The sequence below is a fragment of the Solanum pennellii genome, chromosome 5 (assembly GCF_001406875.1).
Source record: "Solanum pennellii chromosome 5, SPENNV200".
NCBI lineage: Eukaryota > Viridiplantae > Streptophyta > Magnoliopsida > Solanales > Solanaceae > Solanum > Solanum pennellii.
Window position 1 is genome coordinate 9,642,279 of NC_028641.1, and position 15,676 is coordinate 9,657,954.

General features: G+C 33.6%; 1 protein-coding gene across 7 annotated transcripts; it reads left to right on the plus strand.

Moving 5' to 3' along the window:
* Nucleotides 1-7,559: 7,559 nt before the first annotated feature.
* LOC107020261 (cyclin-dependent kinase G-2) lies at nucleotides 7,560-14,285 on the plus strand. 7 transcript variants are annotated; one of them, XM_027917107.1, is made up of 9 exons: nucleotides 7,577-9,845; nucleotides 10,005-10,140; nucleotides 10,240-10,328; nucleotides 10,522-10,639; nucleotides 10,729-10,835; nucleotides 10,922-11,539; nucleotides 12,646-12,752; nucleotides 13,293-13,910; nucleotides 14,019-14,285. In XM_027917107.1, the coding sequence occupies exons 1-6, from the start codon at nucleotides 8,002-8,004 to the stop codon at nucleotides 11,019-11,021; spliced, it is 2,394 nt and encodes a 797-aa protein (XP_027772908.1). In that variant the 5' UTR covers nucleotides 7,577-8,001; the 3' UTR covers nucleotides 11,022-11,539; nucleotides 12,646-12,752; nucleotides 13,293-13,910; nucleotides 14,019-14,285. The 7 variants fall into 7 exon arrangements, with proteins under 7 accessions (XP_027772911.1, XP_027772905.1, XP_027772908.1 ...); XM_027917109.1 differs by having other exon boundaries at nucleotides 13,822-13,910; nucleotides 14,001-14,285; XM_027917108.1 differs by having other exon boundaries at nucleotides 13,822-13,910.
* The last annotated feature ends 1,391 nt before the right edge of the window (nucleotides 14,286-15,676 follow it).

Here is a 15,676-nt window from a genome sequence, read left to right on the forward strand (position 1 = left end):
TTTGAAAATCAAATTAATTTGAAAGTTATAACTGCTGAAATGTGGATTGAATTTAGGGAGAGAAAAGAGGAGTGAAAAATGGATTAGTAAACGTGGGTTTTGACTGATTGATCTTATGTATCTGAAATTTTTAAGAGTTGAGAGAAACAATGGATTTATGAAATATTTAAAAAAGGTGGGAAAATGGAGAATAAAATAAGTAAAGTTGTGTATATAAGTAATGTATCCAATTTTAATTGTGTTCAATCTCAACTCATTCAAGCCTTAACCAATTTTAAGAGAATCCTTAATTGAGCTCAATTTAATCTCCAATTTCAATTCATTTTAAGACTCTTTTGTCTTGATGTAATGTATGTTCCTATGTTGAATGTATAAATTTCTATCTATTGTATATATTTTAAGATTTATCTATCCATTTGTAACTTTTTAAAAATAAAATTTTGAGTTGAATTAAAATTGTGGTTAACAAACTTATCTAACATATTAATATTATTGAGATTAAGCAGGTCAAGACCCATTTTTAGTTCATTTGAGTCCAAAGTAAATTTGGACGGGTCAAAACTCAACCCAATATTTATTTCAACTCATTTTAATATCTCTAATTTCAACCTAACCCGCCAATTTGACACCTCTTACCTTGTTTGGTACAATATTATACATTATATTTGATATCATAAACTTTTTTCTTTGTAAAATAAATGGGAGTAGGAAAAAGAAAATGAGGAGAGGATTATAATATGGGGATTCGAACTCTCTCCAACAAAGTGGAGTTCAGACAACAAACCAACAAATATATTAAGATTCTCTATATTTGGTATTATGGAATAGGTCATTTGGTAGAGTGCATTAGAAAAAATAAGGCATGTACATTAGCTTCGTATATTATTAGTACCTTGTTTGTACACTTTTTCAACCTATATTATACACTGTGTTTGACATTAAAGTATGTTTCACTAATACATAAAAATTCATGAAATCAGTAATGTAGTTGACAACCAATTTGACCGACTTGTAGCCTTTTCCGAATTGCTATTTGATTAAATATGTATTGCAAAATCTTTTTCCTTTATTCTACGAGTTTAAAATTTTTAGTAGTTTTAAGTAAATAATTTACATTCTAATATTCGTAATATACAAAATTTATTGTAATTATTCTCCTTATCGAATTATTATTTTTTAATCATTATGTTTTGTTCGGTAGTGAAAATTTGAAATAATTATTTTACTTGTTGGTTTGAAGTTTAAAATATTTAAATGTGCTTATTTTATATAGAAATAATTTATTAGGCGTAGTACATTATTAATTTAATAGCCATTCACTTAATCTTCTCTTAAATAATTTAAATCGTAGCTTATTCTATTCAATTTATTTATCTTATGACCCATTTTTCTATTTAATTCTACTCTTCTCAACTAAAATTTTATTTAAGTTATAGTCACGTATTGATTTCAATTGTGGCCTACTCTTGTTTCAATTCTCAACTCTCATTTAATCATTGTCGTCCATCACGTGAAGCAACTCTGAGATCATATCCTACTCGTTCAGTTTAATAGATCCAGTGGTCCGGATGCACCAACTCTTTTTTTCTATTTTAATTCTCATCATCTCAAATAACCCTAAATCATTTTCCTCTTCCTCTCGAAGAATGCAGCAGCGCCGCACCCTCCATACTCTGCTTTCCTCGCCGCCACTTTCCTCCGGCTGGCGAGACCGCGCTGCTTTGATTGCCACCACCGGCGAGCCTCCCCTCGCCTCCTCCTCTCTCTCTCTATCTCCCCCGGCAAAATCCCGTCACCAACCACCTGATTCACCTATTCTCATTCCATCCCTTTCTTTTCTTTTTCGCTGGTGGATACACCGTCAAACCACCAGTCAAACCTCATCCGTCGATGAGATCGGTAACAACAACAAATGGCGGTTGATGTTTGTCGCTTCGGCCAGCGAGCCACCGCGAGGAGTAGCCAGCTCCAAGTGTCGCCTCCACTTCTCTCTTTTTGAGCGAGGTTGAGGAAAATAACAACATGAGCGTTGAAGCTCCGACCAACCAACTCCGGGAGGTCGATAACAACGTAGCAAGCCCCGACTAGCCACTCCGGTCAATGGATGCGATGACAACAATAAGAACCGTTTTGGATGTAGCTTGGTCAACATAAAACTTCAAGATTTTGGCTTATTAATGACGGACCCTTACAGATCCATCCAGGTTTGTTTCTAATTTGATTATTATCTTTTGAAATTTTTTCTTAAAATGCTCTTGATTTGTTTTCAAATATATAATTTATGATTTTCATTAATAATTATTGTGGAATTTCTTCATAAGTCCGCTTGATAATTTATGCTGAATTTATTTCTTTAGCTTTAAAATATCATTGTATTAATATTCACTTGCATGAAATGTAAAATGGTTGATAATGTATTGTGAATGTATTTATCCTAAAAATTTGTTTCTTAATTTAAAGTGATTTTTTCAATTTGTATCTAAATGGTTATCTCCTTCAACTTTCGTCTTATTTGGTGCTATAATATTTATTGACCTGTTAACGTTTTCTGTATTTGTCAAGTTGATAATCTTGAGTGATCATTGATGCTTAATTGATTGTTTTCTTGGCTAAATTGAATGGTTTTTATTTACTATTATGTTATAATTTAATCCGACTTCAAACTATTTCAAACTTTGATTTTCAATCCCTTCATTTATGGTATCCTTGTAAAATAGGATTTCGTCTTTGATCATAATTTTATTGCTTTATTTAGAATCTGTTTAAATTGTTACTTGTCTTGGATATGGTAAGGATACAAGAATGTAGTATGTGAAAGTGTATACTTGATTTAAGTTGTATGTTACTATCTTTTCTTAAATAATTGATCTCTTTCGATTAATAATGTGTAATATTAATTGATAGTTTGTTAATTGACTTACAACCCTTAGTCAAGGGCAAATAGATTTTGCATATTATTTTTGTTAAATATGTGTTTGGTATTGAAAAAAGATGTTGTTGACTGATTCTACTTTTTATTTTGTTTAAGAAAAATATTTAATCGATCTTAAGATTTATTTATTTTCCTTTATTATGTACCCTCTTATTTACTATACAAAGTAACATCATTCTCACTATTTACAGACGCTTTAAGTGGCAACCAGATACTCTCTACTCCAAAAGATTATAACATTTCTTATAAATGGTTTTAAAAGTTCTCTGTTTGGGTCCATTGATACAAGTTGTGCATCAGATCGGATTGTTTCTGCTGACTTATTCTCTCTGATTAACTGGTTAGTGTTTCTATTCAACTTAATTTTTGTTTTGCATTAGTGTACTATTTAATTTAATTTAGTTAATTTAATTCATAATAAATAAATAAATAAGTATATGAGTAAGTTTTTTAATCCTTTCTTGCTTTGTGTGTGATTTTATACTCTTCATTACTTGTCGGAGTTCTTGTACGTTTGTTTTCTGCCTATGTATATGAAATAATTAATATTATGTGCTACGTTGATGTCTGTATAATTAGTATTAATATCTTGCTATATTAGACTGTCTTTATGTGTTGTGTATTTGTCGTTATCTTCCTTTTGTTTAACACGATTTTGAACATAAGGTTCAAGATGTCGAAGAATTCGCTTGAGACCGGAATTTCGGATGGAATTAGTTTTGCTTAGACTTTTATGTATTAATATTATTACTTTATATTTCAATTTTTGTAATAATTTTGTAAACTCCATCTACTCCATACATATATGAAATAACTTGGGGAACCATTTAAAGGGGGAGGGAGAAGCGAATTTAGGATTTGAAGATAGAGGGTACCACTAAGAGAGGCTCAAGGGTAAGGCTAGGAATGACTTAAGAGTAAGTTATCAAAGCGCCCTACTTAGGCCTCCAAATCTCTGAGGCCCCAATAATTTGACTTAAGGATGAGGTTAGAAAAATACAATATCTTTCTTCACATTATACTCCAACCAACTAGAATATGAACCCTTAAATCATGTCTTACAAAATCGTCGTATTTTCATTTCGAATCTAATTCGAGGATATTCATTATCATTAAAATCCGATTGACAAGGTCCACTTTGAATATCTCACTTCATCTCGTATTTCAGACCTATATTAATCAATGGATATTCTTCTCCAGGATTCGGTTTAAGTGATAACAAATCAAACTCATGTATATAATGCGAATAATTGTCTCTAAAACTAGCACTTGGTTGAGAAAACTTATGTTTCGTCCAAAATCTTTCAATTCCAAATCACAAGAATCAACAACAAATTCTTACAAAAAAAATCCGCTTATTAAAAAAGAACTTATCAATTTGTGCAAGATAACGGGAGTAAGTCTTTAATTATGTAGTGAAAAATACTTCTAAGTTGTAGATTTTGTAGCGGTCTTATATTTTGTTTAGAATTGTGTTAGAGCTTCTATTTATTTTTAGATTCAATTAAGAAAAGAATTGGGCCAGATGAGATGACAAAAAGAGGGTGGGGTCGACCTTCAACACCGGTTGTCCTTTCTATTTTATCGGGAGGAACGAGCACAGGCACCTCCCACTCTTTTTGGGTATCCTGGAGAAGCAGTTCCTCTTCAAAAAGAGGGTCGAGGCGGCAATCTTTTTAAAAAGTTTATTACAATGCAAAATGATTTTAAAGTAAAAATTTTAAAGTAAAAAAAATAATCTTTCGTGGGATTCGAACTCACGTAGTCGCGGTCAGAAATAACAATTTTGATCAATACACTAGGCGTCTTTTTATTACAAGGGTACAATCAAATATATTATTATTTTATCAATTATATATATATATGATTTTTTTAAAAAAAGTTATCGAAGGCATGAGGGTCTGCCTTTGGGGGGAGGGGAATTATGTGTTATCTATCTTTACTTTATTTTAATTATGTCTGTATGATATATGTATATGCTCGCGTTGATTAATTACTTGAATTTAATGTTATTATCATCAAGTTTAAAACCGTTTTTATATGATTGTCAAATTATAATAATCTGATTAAAAACCAACTTTTATATGTTTATGCCTTTGTCTTGTTTTTTTTTTTTAAAAATTATTTCAACATGTAGTTAATTAATCAAATTATAATAATCTCAACATGTTAATCAATCGAATTGTACCTATAGCTGCATATTAAAATTCCAGGATATTAGTATAGAATTTGGGCTTAAATATTATGTTAACTACAGATTGTTTAATTTACTAGATATCATGTCTATAAGAATTAAATAACTTTTGACCTAATAATATAATAAGCTTCAAACAAGTATTTTATCTTACTCTTGGTTGTGAAATCATGCTTATAAATTTTGTTAAAGTTTTGATTTGTTAATTGTTTTTATACTATGCCTCAATCAAGATCTAATCAATTTTAATGTATTATTTGAGAGTAGAAAAACGTGCATCAAAGTTTAAACTAATTATTTTAGTTTATTATTTATTTCGAAATCATGTCTATAAGAATTACTTATATTTTAAAAATATTATTCGAGTATAGGAAAATCATGCATACATGCTATTAATATTTTCAGCATGCTAATAATCAATTGTCGTGTATGAATCCTTATTCGAAAATATTTTTTAGCATGTTCAAACTTGGGAATCATGTTTGTAGGTTGTAATTAATTTAAGAATGCTACATTGGTTAGACATTATGCTTAGGGTCCGATCAATACTTTTATTGATTAATCAGATTTAAACAATCTTAGCATGTTAAACAAGCAATAGACATTATGGCTATTTAATAATGTTCAAAAATAAATAGGCATATATATCGTATATTAGGTCCGATTTGTTTAATTGATTGAATTATGTTTATAGGATTTAAATAATTTTTAGTGTGCTAATATTTGATTAAATATAATTTCTGATTTATTTCTAGCATGTTAGCAATTACTAGCCGACCATTCAACAGTTAAAAACTAACAAGGTCCAATAATTTTCTGATTAGTTTCTGCCATATGTCAAACTCAGCATGTTATATCTACATGTCCTCTCTAAAATTAGTTAACATGTTATGCTAAAATGCTGGTTTGCACACACAATAATGCATGATTTTTTCACTATTTACGTGTCTTTGCTAGCATGCTAATAACTAATTTAGAGGCTAATATGAGATTTATGTGCTAATTAGGTTTCTTGAATTTTCTTTAAGTCTAAACCTATCATCTAGTAGTTCAATGCTTCTTGGACATTAAGCTAAAACACAAGGTACCTTTTTAGGATGTTAGTTTTATTATTTTCTTTTGAATCGCTTTAGGAGCTAAATAATAAACAAACTTAGAAAATTGGATGATAGGGTATTTAGACCCTTGTTATAAATGATGTAAGTTGACCAGAGAAGAGAAAAGATAAATTTTGATTTGTCTTAATAAAACACGAATAAGCCGAGCGTTAATTCAAAAGGATTAATTTAATTTAGGTTTTTTAAATATTTTGCGGGTATATATTTAGGGTAGTTTTATGAATAAAAAATGTTTTTTGTCCTATCTATTTGTGTTTTTTTTGGTCTCCTTGCTCATCTCTTCAATGTATTTATGTTATTTATTTGTATTATAAATGCCTTATTTGTTTATATTTGTTTTATCACTTAATTTAGTTAATTAAAATAATTAAAGAATAAACTTTGTTTGCTACATATGAACCTTTACATAAAATATATGAGATACGGTTGAGAGTTGAGACTCATATTTGTGAATCTTAATTAAAATACGTCTAGCTCCTTTCTCTTATGGTAATTAGAACCCTTAATCGAATCATAGTTTCGCAGACACTTCAGTTAAATTAGTTAGGTTAGAATGATACCTTTCAGTTATCATTGCGCTATTTAATAGTATATTTTAAAAATATATATGTGTTTATATGGACATCATAAATTTATATCATTATAAATAGTAACTTGTGCAAATGAGCACTTATATATCTTTAAAATACACTTGCCTAAAGTTTGAGATTGTTACAAAAATTTCGACCAAAATTTGAATATATTTCAGAGTTTTTCCCCATACATATTAGTATAGTATCAAATTCCATATTTTTGATGCATAATACATATATATGTCCTTTAACTTGGCCTCATCTCACATTTATATCCTGAAATTTTGGGTGTGCACAAATAGATGTTTAAAATTGTATAAAGTTGAACAAATAAACACATTAGTCCTATGTGACACAATACACATAGGACACCACGTAGGTCATGTAGGATGCCACATAGGACGTGTATTTCTATTTATTCAATTTTATACAAGTTTAAATGTCTATTTATGCTTACTCAAAGTTGAAGGATATAAATATAAAATAACGGAAAATTAAAGGGTATATTTATGTATTATGTCTTTTTGATAAAAAAGGAAAAATATCTATTAGCCTTGGAAATTGGAATATTACCCAATGAAATTTAAACTTGTGGCAAAGATTTTGTGGTGCTAAATAAACATGTAAGAAACATCATGGTCCTTCTCTCAATTCCTATAAACAATTTGATAAACATAGAGGATCTAATTTGCAATTTTAACATACTTGAAGTCGAAGCTAATCTTAAAACTCCTCTTTACGCGGTCTGGGACTTTCTCTTCGCTTTCGTATTTGGGAATTTGCATATTCTCTCTCCCTCGCTCTCTTATAAAGCTTCGTCGCCGCCGTCGTGTCTGGTTGCTTCGATTCGCCGGTAAGTATTCCGATCTTAGCTATAACGTGCCGGGAAGAGCGTAAATTTATCCTAAAGTCTTCAATTCTTAGGGGTTTCGCTTCTTCGCTGTCTGTATCTGTTGTGTATTAGAGTTTTTCAATCTATTCGAGGAAAAGGAAAAAAAAATTTAGGGAAAAAAGTTCCAATTGGTTTTTATATCTTTTGATTAGCTTTTACCAGATCTGCTATTGAGTTTTCAAATAACTCGATTTTTCATCGAGCTAGGGTTTGTTGGGTTTGCTGATTTTATTGTGAAATTAGGGTTAGGGTTTATAGGTGAATTTAGGGTTTCATTTGATACGGACGTTTACATGGCTGCTGGAAGACATGGTGGTTACAGGGATAATGAATTTAGGGGGCGTGAGGCTGAGTTTGAGGTTTCACGGAGGGAGCTTGGTTACTCCAAGGGGGATTACGAAAGAATTAGGTCTGAGGATCGGGATTTTGATAGGGATAGAGGTCATGACAGGGGTGGTCGAGATAGGGGTAGGTTGAGACAGAAGGATGTAAAGGAAAGGGATATGATAAATGGGAGTTTTAGGTCCATGTCAAGCAGGAGTGATTCTGGTAGCAGTGATGGTGATGGTGGTGGAGTGAGGAGAAGTGGTGGGCTTAGTGTCAGAGCTGTTGACCGAGAGCCTATAAAAGAAAGGGATATGATGAATGGCAGTTATAGGTCCGGTTCAAGCAGGAGTGATTCTGGTAGTAGTGATGGTGATGCTGGTGGAATGAGGAGAAGTGGGCTTAGAGTCGGGGCTATTGACCGAGAGCCTGGGGAATTGTCTAGCGAGAGTGGGTCTGATGGGGCTATTGAGTCAGACCAGAAGACCAAGAATGCTGCCAATGGGAATCAGTCTTCTGTACAGAGCAAGAAACGGAAATATTCTCCAATTATATGGGATAGGGAAGATAAGGAAGTGAATAGAATGTCAAAGAGTAGAAATTCACCAGTAGCTGCTAAGCTACCTCCTCCGCCTCCATTGCCAAAGTCATCTGGCCAGTTGGCTAATTTCCCCTCGGAAAGGGTTGAGCAGGTCTCTCTGTTGAACACTAATAATGTTCACATTATAGAGCCATCCCCAAGTAAAACAAATACAGCACTTGGTTTACTTATGGATGCATCTCATGAATCCCCAGTTGACATATGTTCTCCACCTGTTGATGAGAAGCAATTGCCCAGTCGGGAAGCCAGGAAAGTAGAAGATGAGGAATATGTGCCCGTGCCGACTATAAGATCATCTCGATGGGCAACTGATGCTGACTCTCCAGCTGATGAAGGTGAGATTTCAGGTGATGATACGCTCCTTCTGAAAAAGCGACGAGCAGTTCCCCACTTGGCCGAAATGGGTGGACGCAGGAAATCACTAACTCCTGAATATGAGGAGCTCAAGAGAGAAAGCTCCGGAGGAAATAGAACGAGGTCTTCAGACTCTGATGAACATATTAGGTCTTGCAGCAGAGAGAGTTACCAGGGCAATGAATTAGATAAGAATGGCCCAATGGATGTGGATAAGGACCGCAATTATGATAGGACTAGTGTTAGCCAGTCAGATACAGAATCTGAAGATGAACATGATTCTCGTGGTACACCGGAGGCTGCGCTTCCTCCACAAAGGAGCGTAAACATGCTGCAGGGGTGTAGAAGTGTCGATGAATTCGAGCGGCTTAACAGGATAGATGAAGGCACTTATGGGGTTGTTTACCGAGCTAAAGATAAGAAGACGGGAGAAATTGTTGCACTAAAGAAGGTTAAGATGGAGAAGGAACGAGAAGGATTCCCCCTAACATCTCTCAGGGAGATTAACATTCTTCTTTCTCTTCATCACCCCTCTATTGTAGATGTCAAAGAAGTAGTTGTTGGAAGCAGTCTTGACAGTATTTTTATGGTGATGGAGTACATGGAACATGATCTGAAGGCATTGATGGAGACAATGAAAAAACCATTTACCCAAAGTGAAGTCAAATGTCTTATGCTCCAGCTTTTGCATGGTGTCAAGTATCTTCATGATAATTGGGTCCTTCACCGAGATTTGAAGACTTCAAATTTGCTTCTAAACAACCAAGGTGAGTTGAAGATTTGTGACTTTGGTTTAGCTCGTCAATATGGGAGCCCCTTGAAACCATACACTCATTTGGTGGTTACTTTGTGGTACAGGTGAGTTTCATTTTTTATTCTTCATTAATCTGAAAAGATGCAAGTAGATACTCAATACTTTTATTGCTGTGTGTCTGCATGTAGATGAACGTTTCTATTGAGTTCTCGCCTAGCTGGCTTCTATTTAGCCAGTGATTGATTAGTTTTTTATGGATACAGGGCGCCAGAACTTCTGTTGGGAGCCAAGCAATATTCTACTGCAATTGACATGTGGTCACTGGGTTGTATTATGGCCGAGATGCTATGCAAAGAACCACTCTTCAATGGGAAAACAGAAGTTGATCAAATTGACAAGGTATCTTTCTAGCTGCTGATGGAGAATTACTTGATTTTTGATGACATTTACCATGAGTTTGAAGTCTTCTTTATATACTTCTGTGGTTTTTCTTACCAGATATTCAGAATTCTTGGCACCCCTAATGAGACGATTTGGCCAGGGTTTTCCAAGCTTCCTGGGGTGAAGGTCAACTTTGTAAAGCATCAGTAAGTATTATCTTCTTATATATTCTATTGCTTCTCTTGTCGGCCAGAGATTCATGTTTTTATTTTTGCCGCTGTTTTCCCAGGCTTCCAGCTTTGGGTGATTCTGGTTTGGCTTTCTGGCCTCCTCTGATGACAATCTATGCTGGAGAAATATTTTCATGTTTTTACTAACCATTTGATTTGTTTGTAACAGGTTTAATAATTTAAGAAATAAATTTCAAAGCCCTACAACATCTTACATGGGAAAACCAGACCTATCAGAGTCTGGCCTTGACCTGTTGAATAAGCTTTTGACTTATGATCCTGCGAAGGTGATGGCAATAACATTTGGGAACTTCTAAATTCCTTTTTATGTTGTTTTTACCTCTTCTGATATTGATGTTTATATGACATATTGCAGAGGATATCTGCCGATGCTGCTTTGAACCATGAGTGGTTTCGTGAAGTTCCTCTCCCCAAGTCTAAAGAATTCATGCCTACTTTCCCTGCACAGCATGCACAAGATAGGTAAATCTTCTTTCAGTGCTAATCTTCAGATGGGAGTTTGGTTAGCTCCTTGGACTGTTATTTGATGTTCTTTGTGTTGTTTTTAGGCGTGTGCGAAGAGTAATGAAGAGTCCAGATCCTCTCGAGGAGCAGCGAAGAAAGGAACTGAAGCAAGGGGTGTTGGGAACTGGTGGATTGTTTGGCTAAGATAAGTGAATAGTGCTCAGTAACTGTTTGAGTTTTGCTTTCTGTAATACTCATGGGTTGACGTGGTTTGAGGCTAGAGCAATGCACTTATAGGAAGTTGCAAAAATTGTTTGCTAGACGATCAGTTCAGCTGTTTTTTAGCAGGCTTATCTGACAATTAGATCAAGAAACAATTCTTTTGGCTATGCGTTATCAGATCTGTTGCAGGTTGACCTACTTGGCTCTGGTGTCTTGTCAAAATCTCTGGGCCTGCTTGCATGGCAGGGGTGGCGTAGTGAGCTTACCTGTTAAGGAACAGTTTCAATTGAAACTCGTGTGTGTAACATATTACCCATTGGCAGTGTAAACAATGATCTTGAAATTGATTTTGTTAAAACATATGGATTGGTTTCGTATTTCTAGTATGCCGATTTTAATTTTCATATTCTGTTTGCAAGAGATGGTGGTGTAAAGCTGATGGGGAATTCTTAGCTTTTTCATTGATGAAGAATTTCAATGAAACTATAGCACATATGAAGGTAATTATTGGACCTGAATACATGGATAGTAATCAAGGATGACATATATGCTTTCCCGTCAACATTGAATGTTTTACTGCTCTCCATGTTCACAACTTTGACTCCTGATTATTATGTACTTCCATGCTTTTCTTCTGGCCCTTTCCATCTGCATGGGCTGCTTGCGCATCATTGTCTGTATCACAAAGGGTTAGGGCACATGAATATCACATGGGGATTAGGACACGTAAATATCACATGGGGATTAGGGCACATAAATATCACATGGTCCATTGTTTTTTGGGACAAACCTTAGTAGTGAATTACTACATATTTCTGTACACGTCTTAGTGATGTCATTCAAATGTGATGTGAAGTCATGATGACATTTTCGAAGTCGCTTAAAGGTTATATGGTGATATTATGAATAAGCTGCACGATTATTTTGTTATCTGTATGATTTGTTTCAGAATCATTTCATGTTTTAGGGACCAACTACAGTTACCTCTCTTATCTACATGGGGTTCTGAAGTTACTGACTGCTAGGTGGAATGCTGATAATGGAAGTCAACCATGGATGACATTATTACCTAAGATTTTGGTTTAAGTTGTTTCTTTCAAAGTTCATTTCAAAATGCTGTACTTAGGCTGAAAGACCAACCATTTTCTTTGGCTGAAAGCGTTACCCGCTTTCTTTTTAACAAAGTTTTGCCAAGCAAGATGAAACAAGGCCTGATCTTGAAAGTACTATTGACTTTGTTACTTGAATTTTATTTTATATTTTCTCCGTTTGGAAGGAAATGTCGATTCGTTCTTCTTGCTGCGACACTATCTAATTTTCTTGCTACGACACTATCTAAATAGCGAGTAGTTCATTCCTTGAAGCATTTGTTTTCCTTTAGCATGATTCCATATATAGGTAGTGCCTTGTATGTTGCTTCCATTCTTTATTTCTTTGACTTTTGTATTACGATTTATTCTATTTCATTTTTGAGAACATGGATACCCATATTCCTTCTGGCTTGCATGCCAGACAATGGGTCTACATTTTTGGTTTCTTTTGTATTTTATGTTGGGAAATATTTCAGTTTTTGATGTAGAATTAAAATCTATAAATGTCACTGCAGTATCAAGGAAAGCAGGTTGAGGAGCTTATCTACAACCTGGCATACATAGAATTTCAAATTTATTTTCCGTACTTCAGATATCGTATTCTCTGCCCAAGCCAGTAAAGGTACTTACTGCCTCATCTGCTAGAGATGTACAAATTTTAAGTTTTGATATCTTTTGCATTCTTTTTTAGATGGGGGATTCTTATTTGAGCCTATAATTGGTCTGGCTGCATTGATTTTTGATACTTCCTTTCAAATCTTCTGTATGTGGAAAGATGACAAATTGTTTTGCTGTTACCTTCTTCCTCTTACATTCTTTAAGAGGCAAACTGGGTATTTCTTGGTTTGTTGCAACATGGATTTCTGTAAGTTGATTAATACAAGGAGGAGCTAAGTGTTATATCTCCACCCCTGTTGATTAATTTTTATTTTGTGTTCTGGTGGCATTATAAACCCTACTTGGTTTGTAATCCAAATTGCAAAGCTGTCATTCTTTCAACTGTCCCTCTGCAAAAGAGATGTATAAACTCTTGGCCTTGAATCTTTGCAACTGGGAGAAGTCTTGACATTTTCATTTGTTTAATTTTAGTAACTTGCATTGAGTCTTGAAATTCACTTAGCGACTCTTCTCTTTCTTGTAATGATATTTATTTTGGATGGAGGGGGTGGTGAAGACCCTGATTATGACACTCAACTTTTTTTTAAAACCATAACCCCCACCCACTCCCTCGACTTGTTCTGACCAGAAAGAGCAGGTGAACCTGGTTGCAAATGCCTTCCAGAAGGGGCTGGAAATAGACGAGTAAAGGCTTGTAACCACGTTTGGTCATATTTTTTTCCTATGAATTGGGGTTTTTGGCAGGAACATTAGATTCATAAGCCTGGAAGCTCATCTACTAGCAGGGAAGTGGGTGGAAGGACATATTTCAAGGAAATAGATCTGTAACCAGTCCAGACTAGGGAGAAATTGATAGTAAGTTTTGTAGCTACTTGAAGTGAGTCTGTTATTCTGGAATGTTTTAAGGGCTATGAAATGGGAGATGGATGTTCAACAGTGGTGCTTGAAAGACGTGCAAATAAATAGCAGTTAAAATATTTTACTGGGTATTGTTACACTTGGTCTTTGATAGTCATCTCTACTTGATTTTGTGGAGGTTCTTCCTTGCATGTTTTGGTCACTGTTGTCTGCAGAAGTTCAGAATTAGAGAAGGAGAAGAAAGGAAAGCTGTAGAGAGGCAAGATGAATATGGCGATAGCACACTCCTTGAAGAGGAAAAATCGTATGTTATTATAAGCCGTCTTGATTCTCTTTTTGAATATGCTTGTAACTAAATCACCTTCATATTTCGTCAGTATCTAATGTCATGCAGTGTTGTGTTGCATCTTAGGACGGAGTTGGTATCGATCATAAATGTTGTACCAAGTTAACAGAATGTAGAACACATTTGCAGTGTTGTGCTTCAAGTCTCTTTATGCAGTGGCTGTTGCTGTTGTCAACCCACGCTTCAAACTTCTGACACTGTTTAAGTAATCCATATTTTATTCAACCAAAACTTGAACCTATTTCTGCCTGTAAATTAGGCAGTAAACATTGATAACAGAAGCAGTTTATTCGAGATGAAGACGATGTTATCTGTGCGGCAGGTGAAAAAAAACAAAAAACACATTACCTTGAATTACTCCTTGTGCTTTTTATGAAGGAGATGATGCATATGTCTAAAAGATTATCATATAGAAGAGGGTTTATGAAGGAGATGATGCATGGCTAGAAGATTATCATATGAAGGGTATGCATGGCCAATGTTGGTTGACAAGTGGAGAAATAAACAAAGTACACGTAGAATAGACATCATTATCTTCAATTGTCATATTGAATTTTTTACAAATATCATTTTTTTTTCAAATTTATATTTATCAAATTTTATATAAAAACAAGTTTTACTTCCTCAATTTCATGAATTTTGAAGTGATTCACGCTTTTTAAGAAAAGCAGATAAAGACAAAATTGAACGTAGTTTTTATTTTTATCCTTGTTAATTATTGTTAAATTTATTGAGGTGTCAAGATCTATTATATGAATATCAAAAGCAATATGAGTAAGCATACAAAATTTTGATCTATTTTAAACTACAAAAGAAAAGACCATATAAAGAAGGTGATAAATGAATAAGTTGAAAGAATGTTCTAAAAATAATTTTGAAAATTGAACAAATAAATTAATTTAAAAAATGAAAGATATCTTAAAAATTAAATTAATATGGTACGAAATATAGTTAGATATTGAAAAGAAAGAAGGTGATAGATGATTTGAATTCCATCGAAATGATTTGAGCTAAAAGTTGAATTCCATCAAAATGATCTAAGTTGATAGATGAAAGGGCTGCTAGCTGCACAAAGGTTTCTCTAGTTGAGATGAAACGACCTCAAAATGAACAAAGTAATGAGTCATATCCAATTCCTAACCCATATAAAATTTTAGATTTTTATTAATTGATTTCATACCAACAATTTTCTTTTCTTTAATGTTTTGTTATTTCATTTTTATGTGTCACTCTTTGACTTGATATGGTATTTAAGAAAAAAATATTTTTGAAATTTGTTGTTTAAAATAGTTTTTTGTAAATCGTTTTTTACGGATAAAAGAAGAATTTAAAATAAAATTATTTCTAATCATGTAAAGTGACATTCTTTTTGGAACAAACTAAATTGGAAAGGGCCACATGAAATAAGACGGATGGAGTATAACTATATATAACATTCAACTAATTATATAGGCTTGAATTTCTCATGGGTTAATTTAGACAACAAAATTTTAGGATAAAAATATCTATACCGTATATAATAATTCTACCTGTACTTTTAAATAATTACCTAACATCCCACTATTTAAGATTTTTCTATCATAAATGAGATAAGATATATGAAGGTATACCAAGAATTAGTCTAGACTTATAAACCACATGCTAATTGTGGGGTCCAGCCCCATTATGCTACTATTAACTTCAACAATTGCTCCATGCAATTGTTAATGGTTGGCAAATTGTAG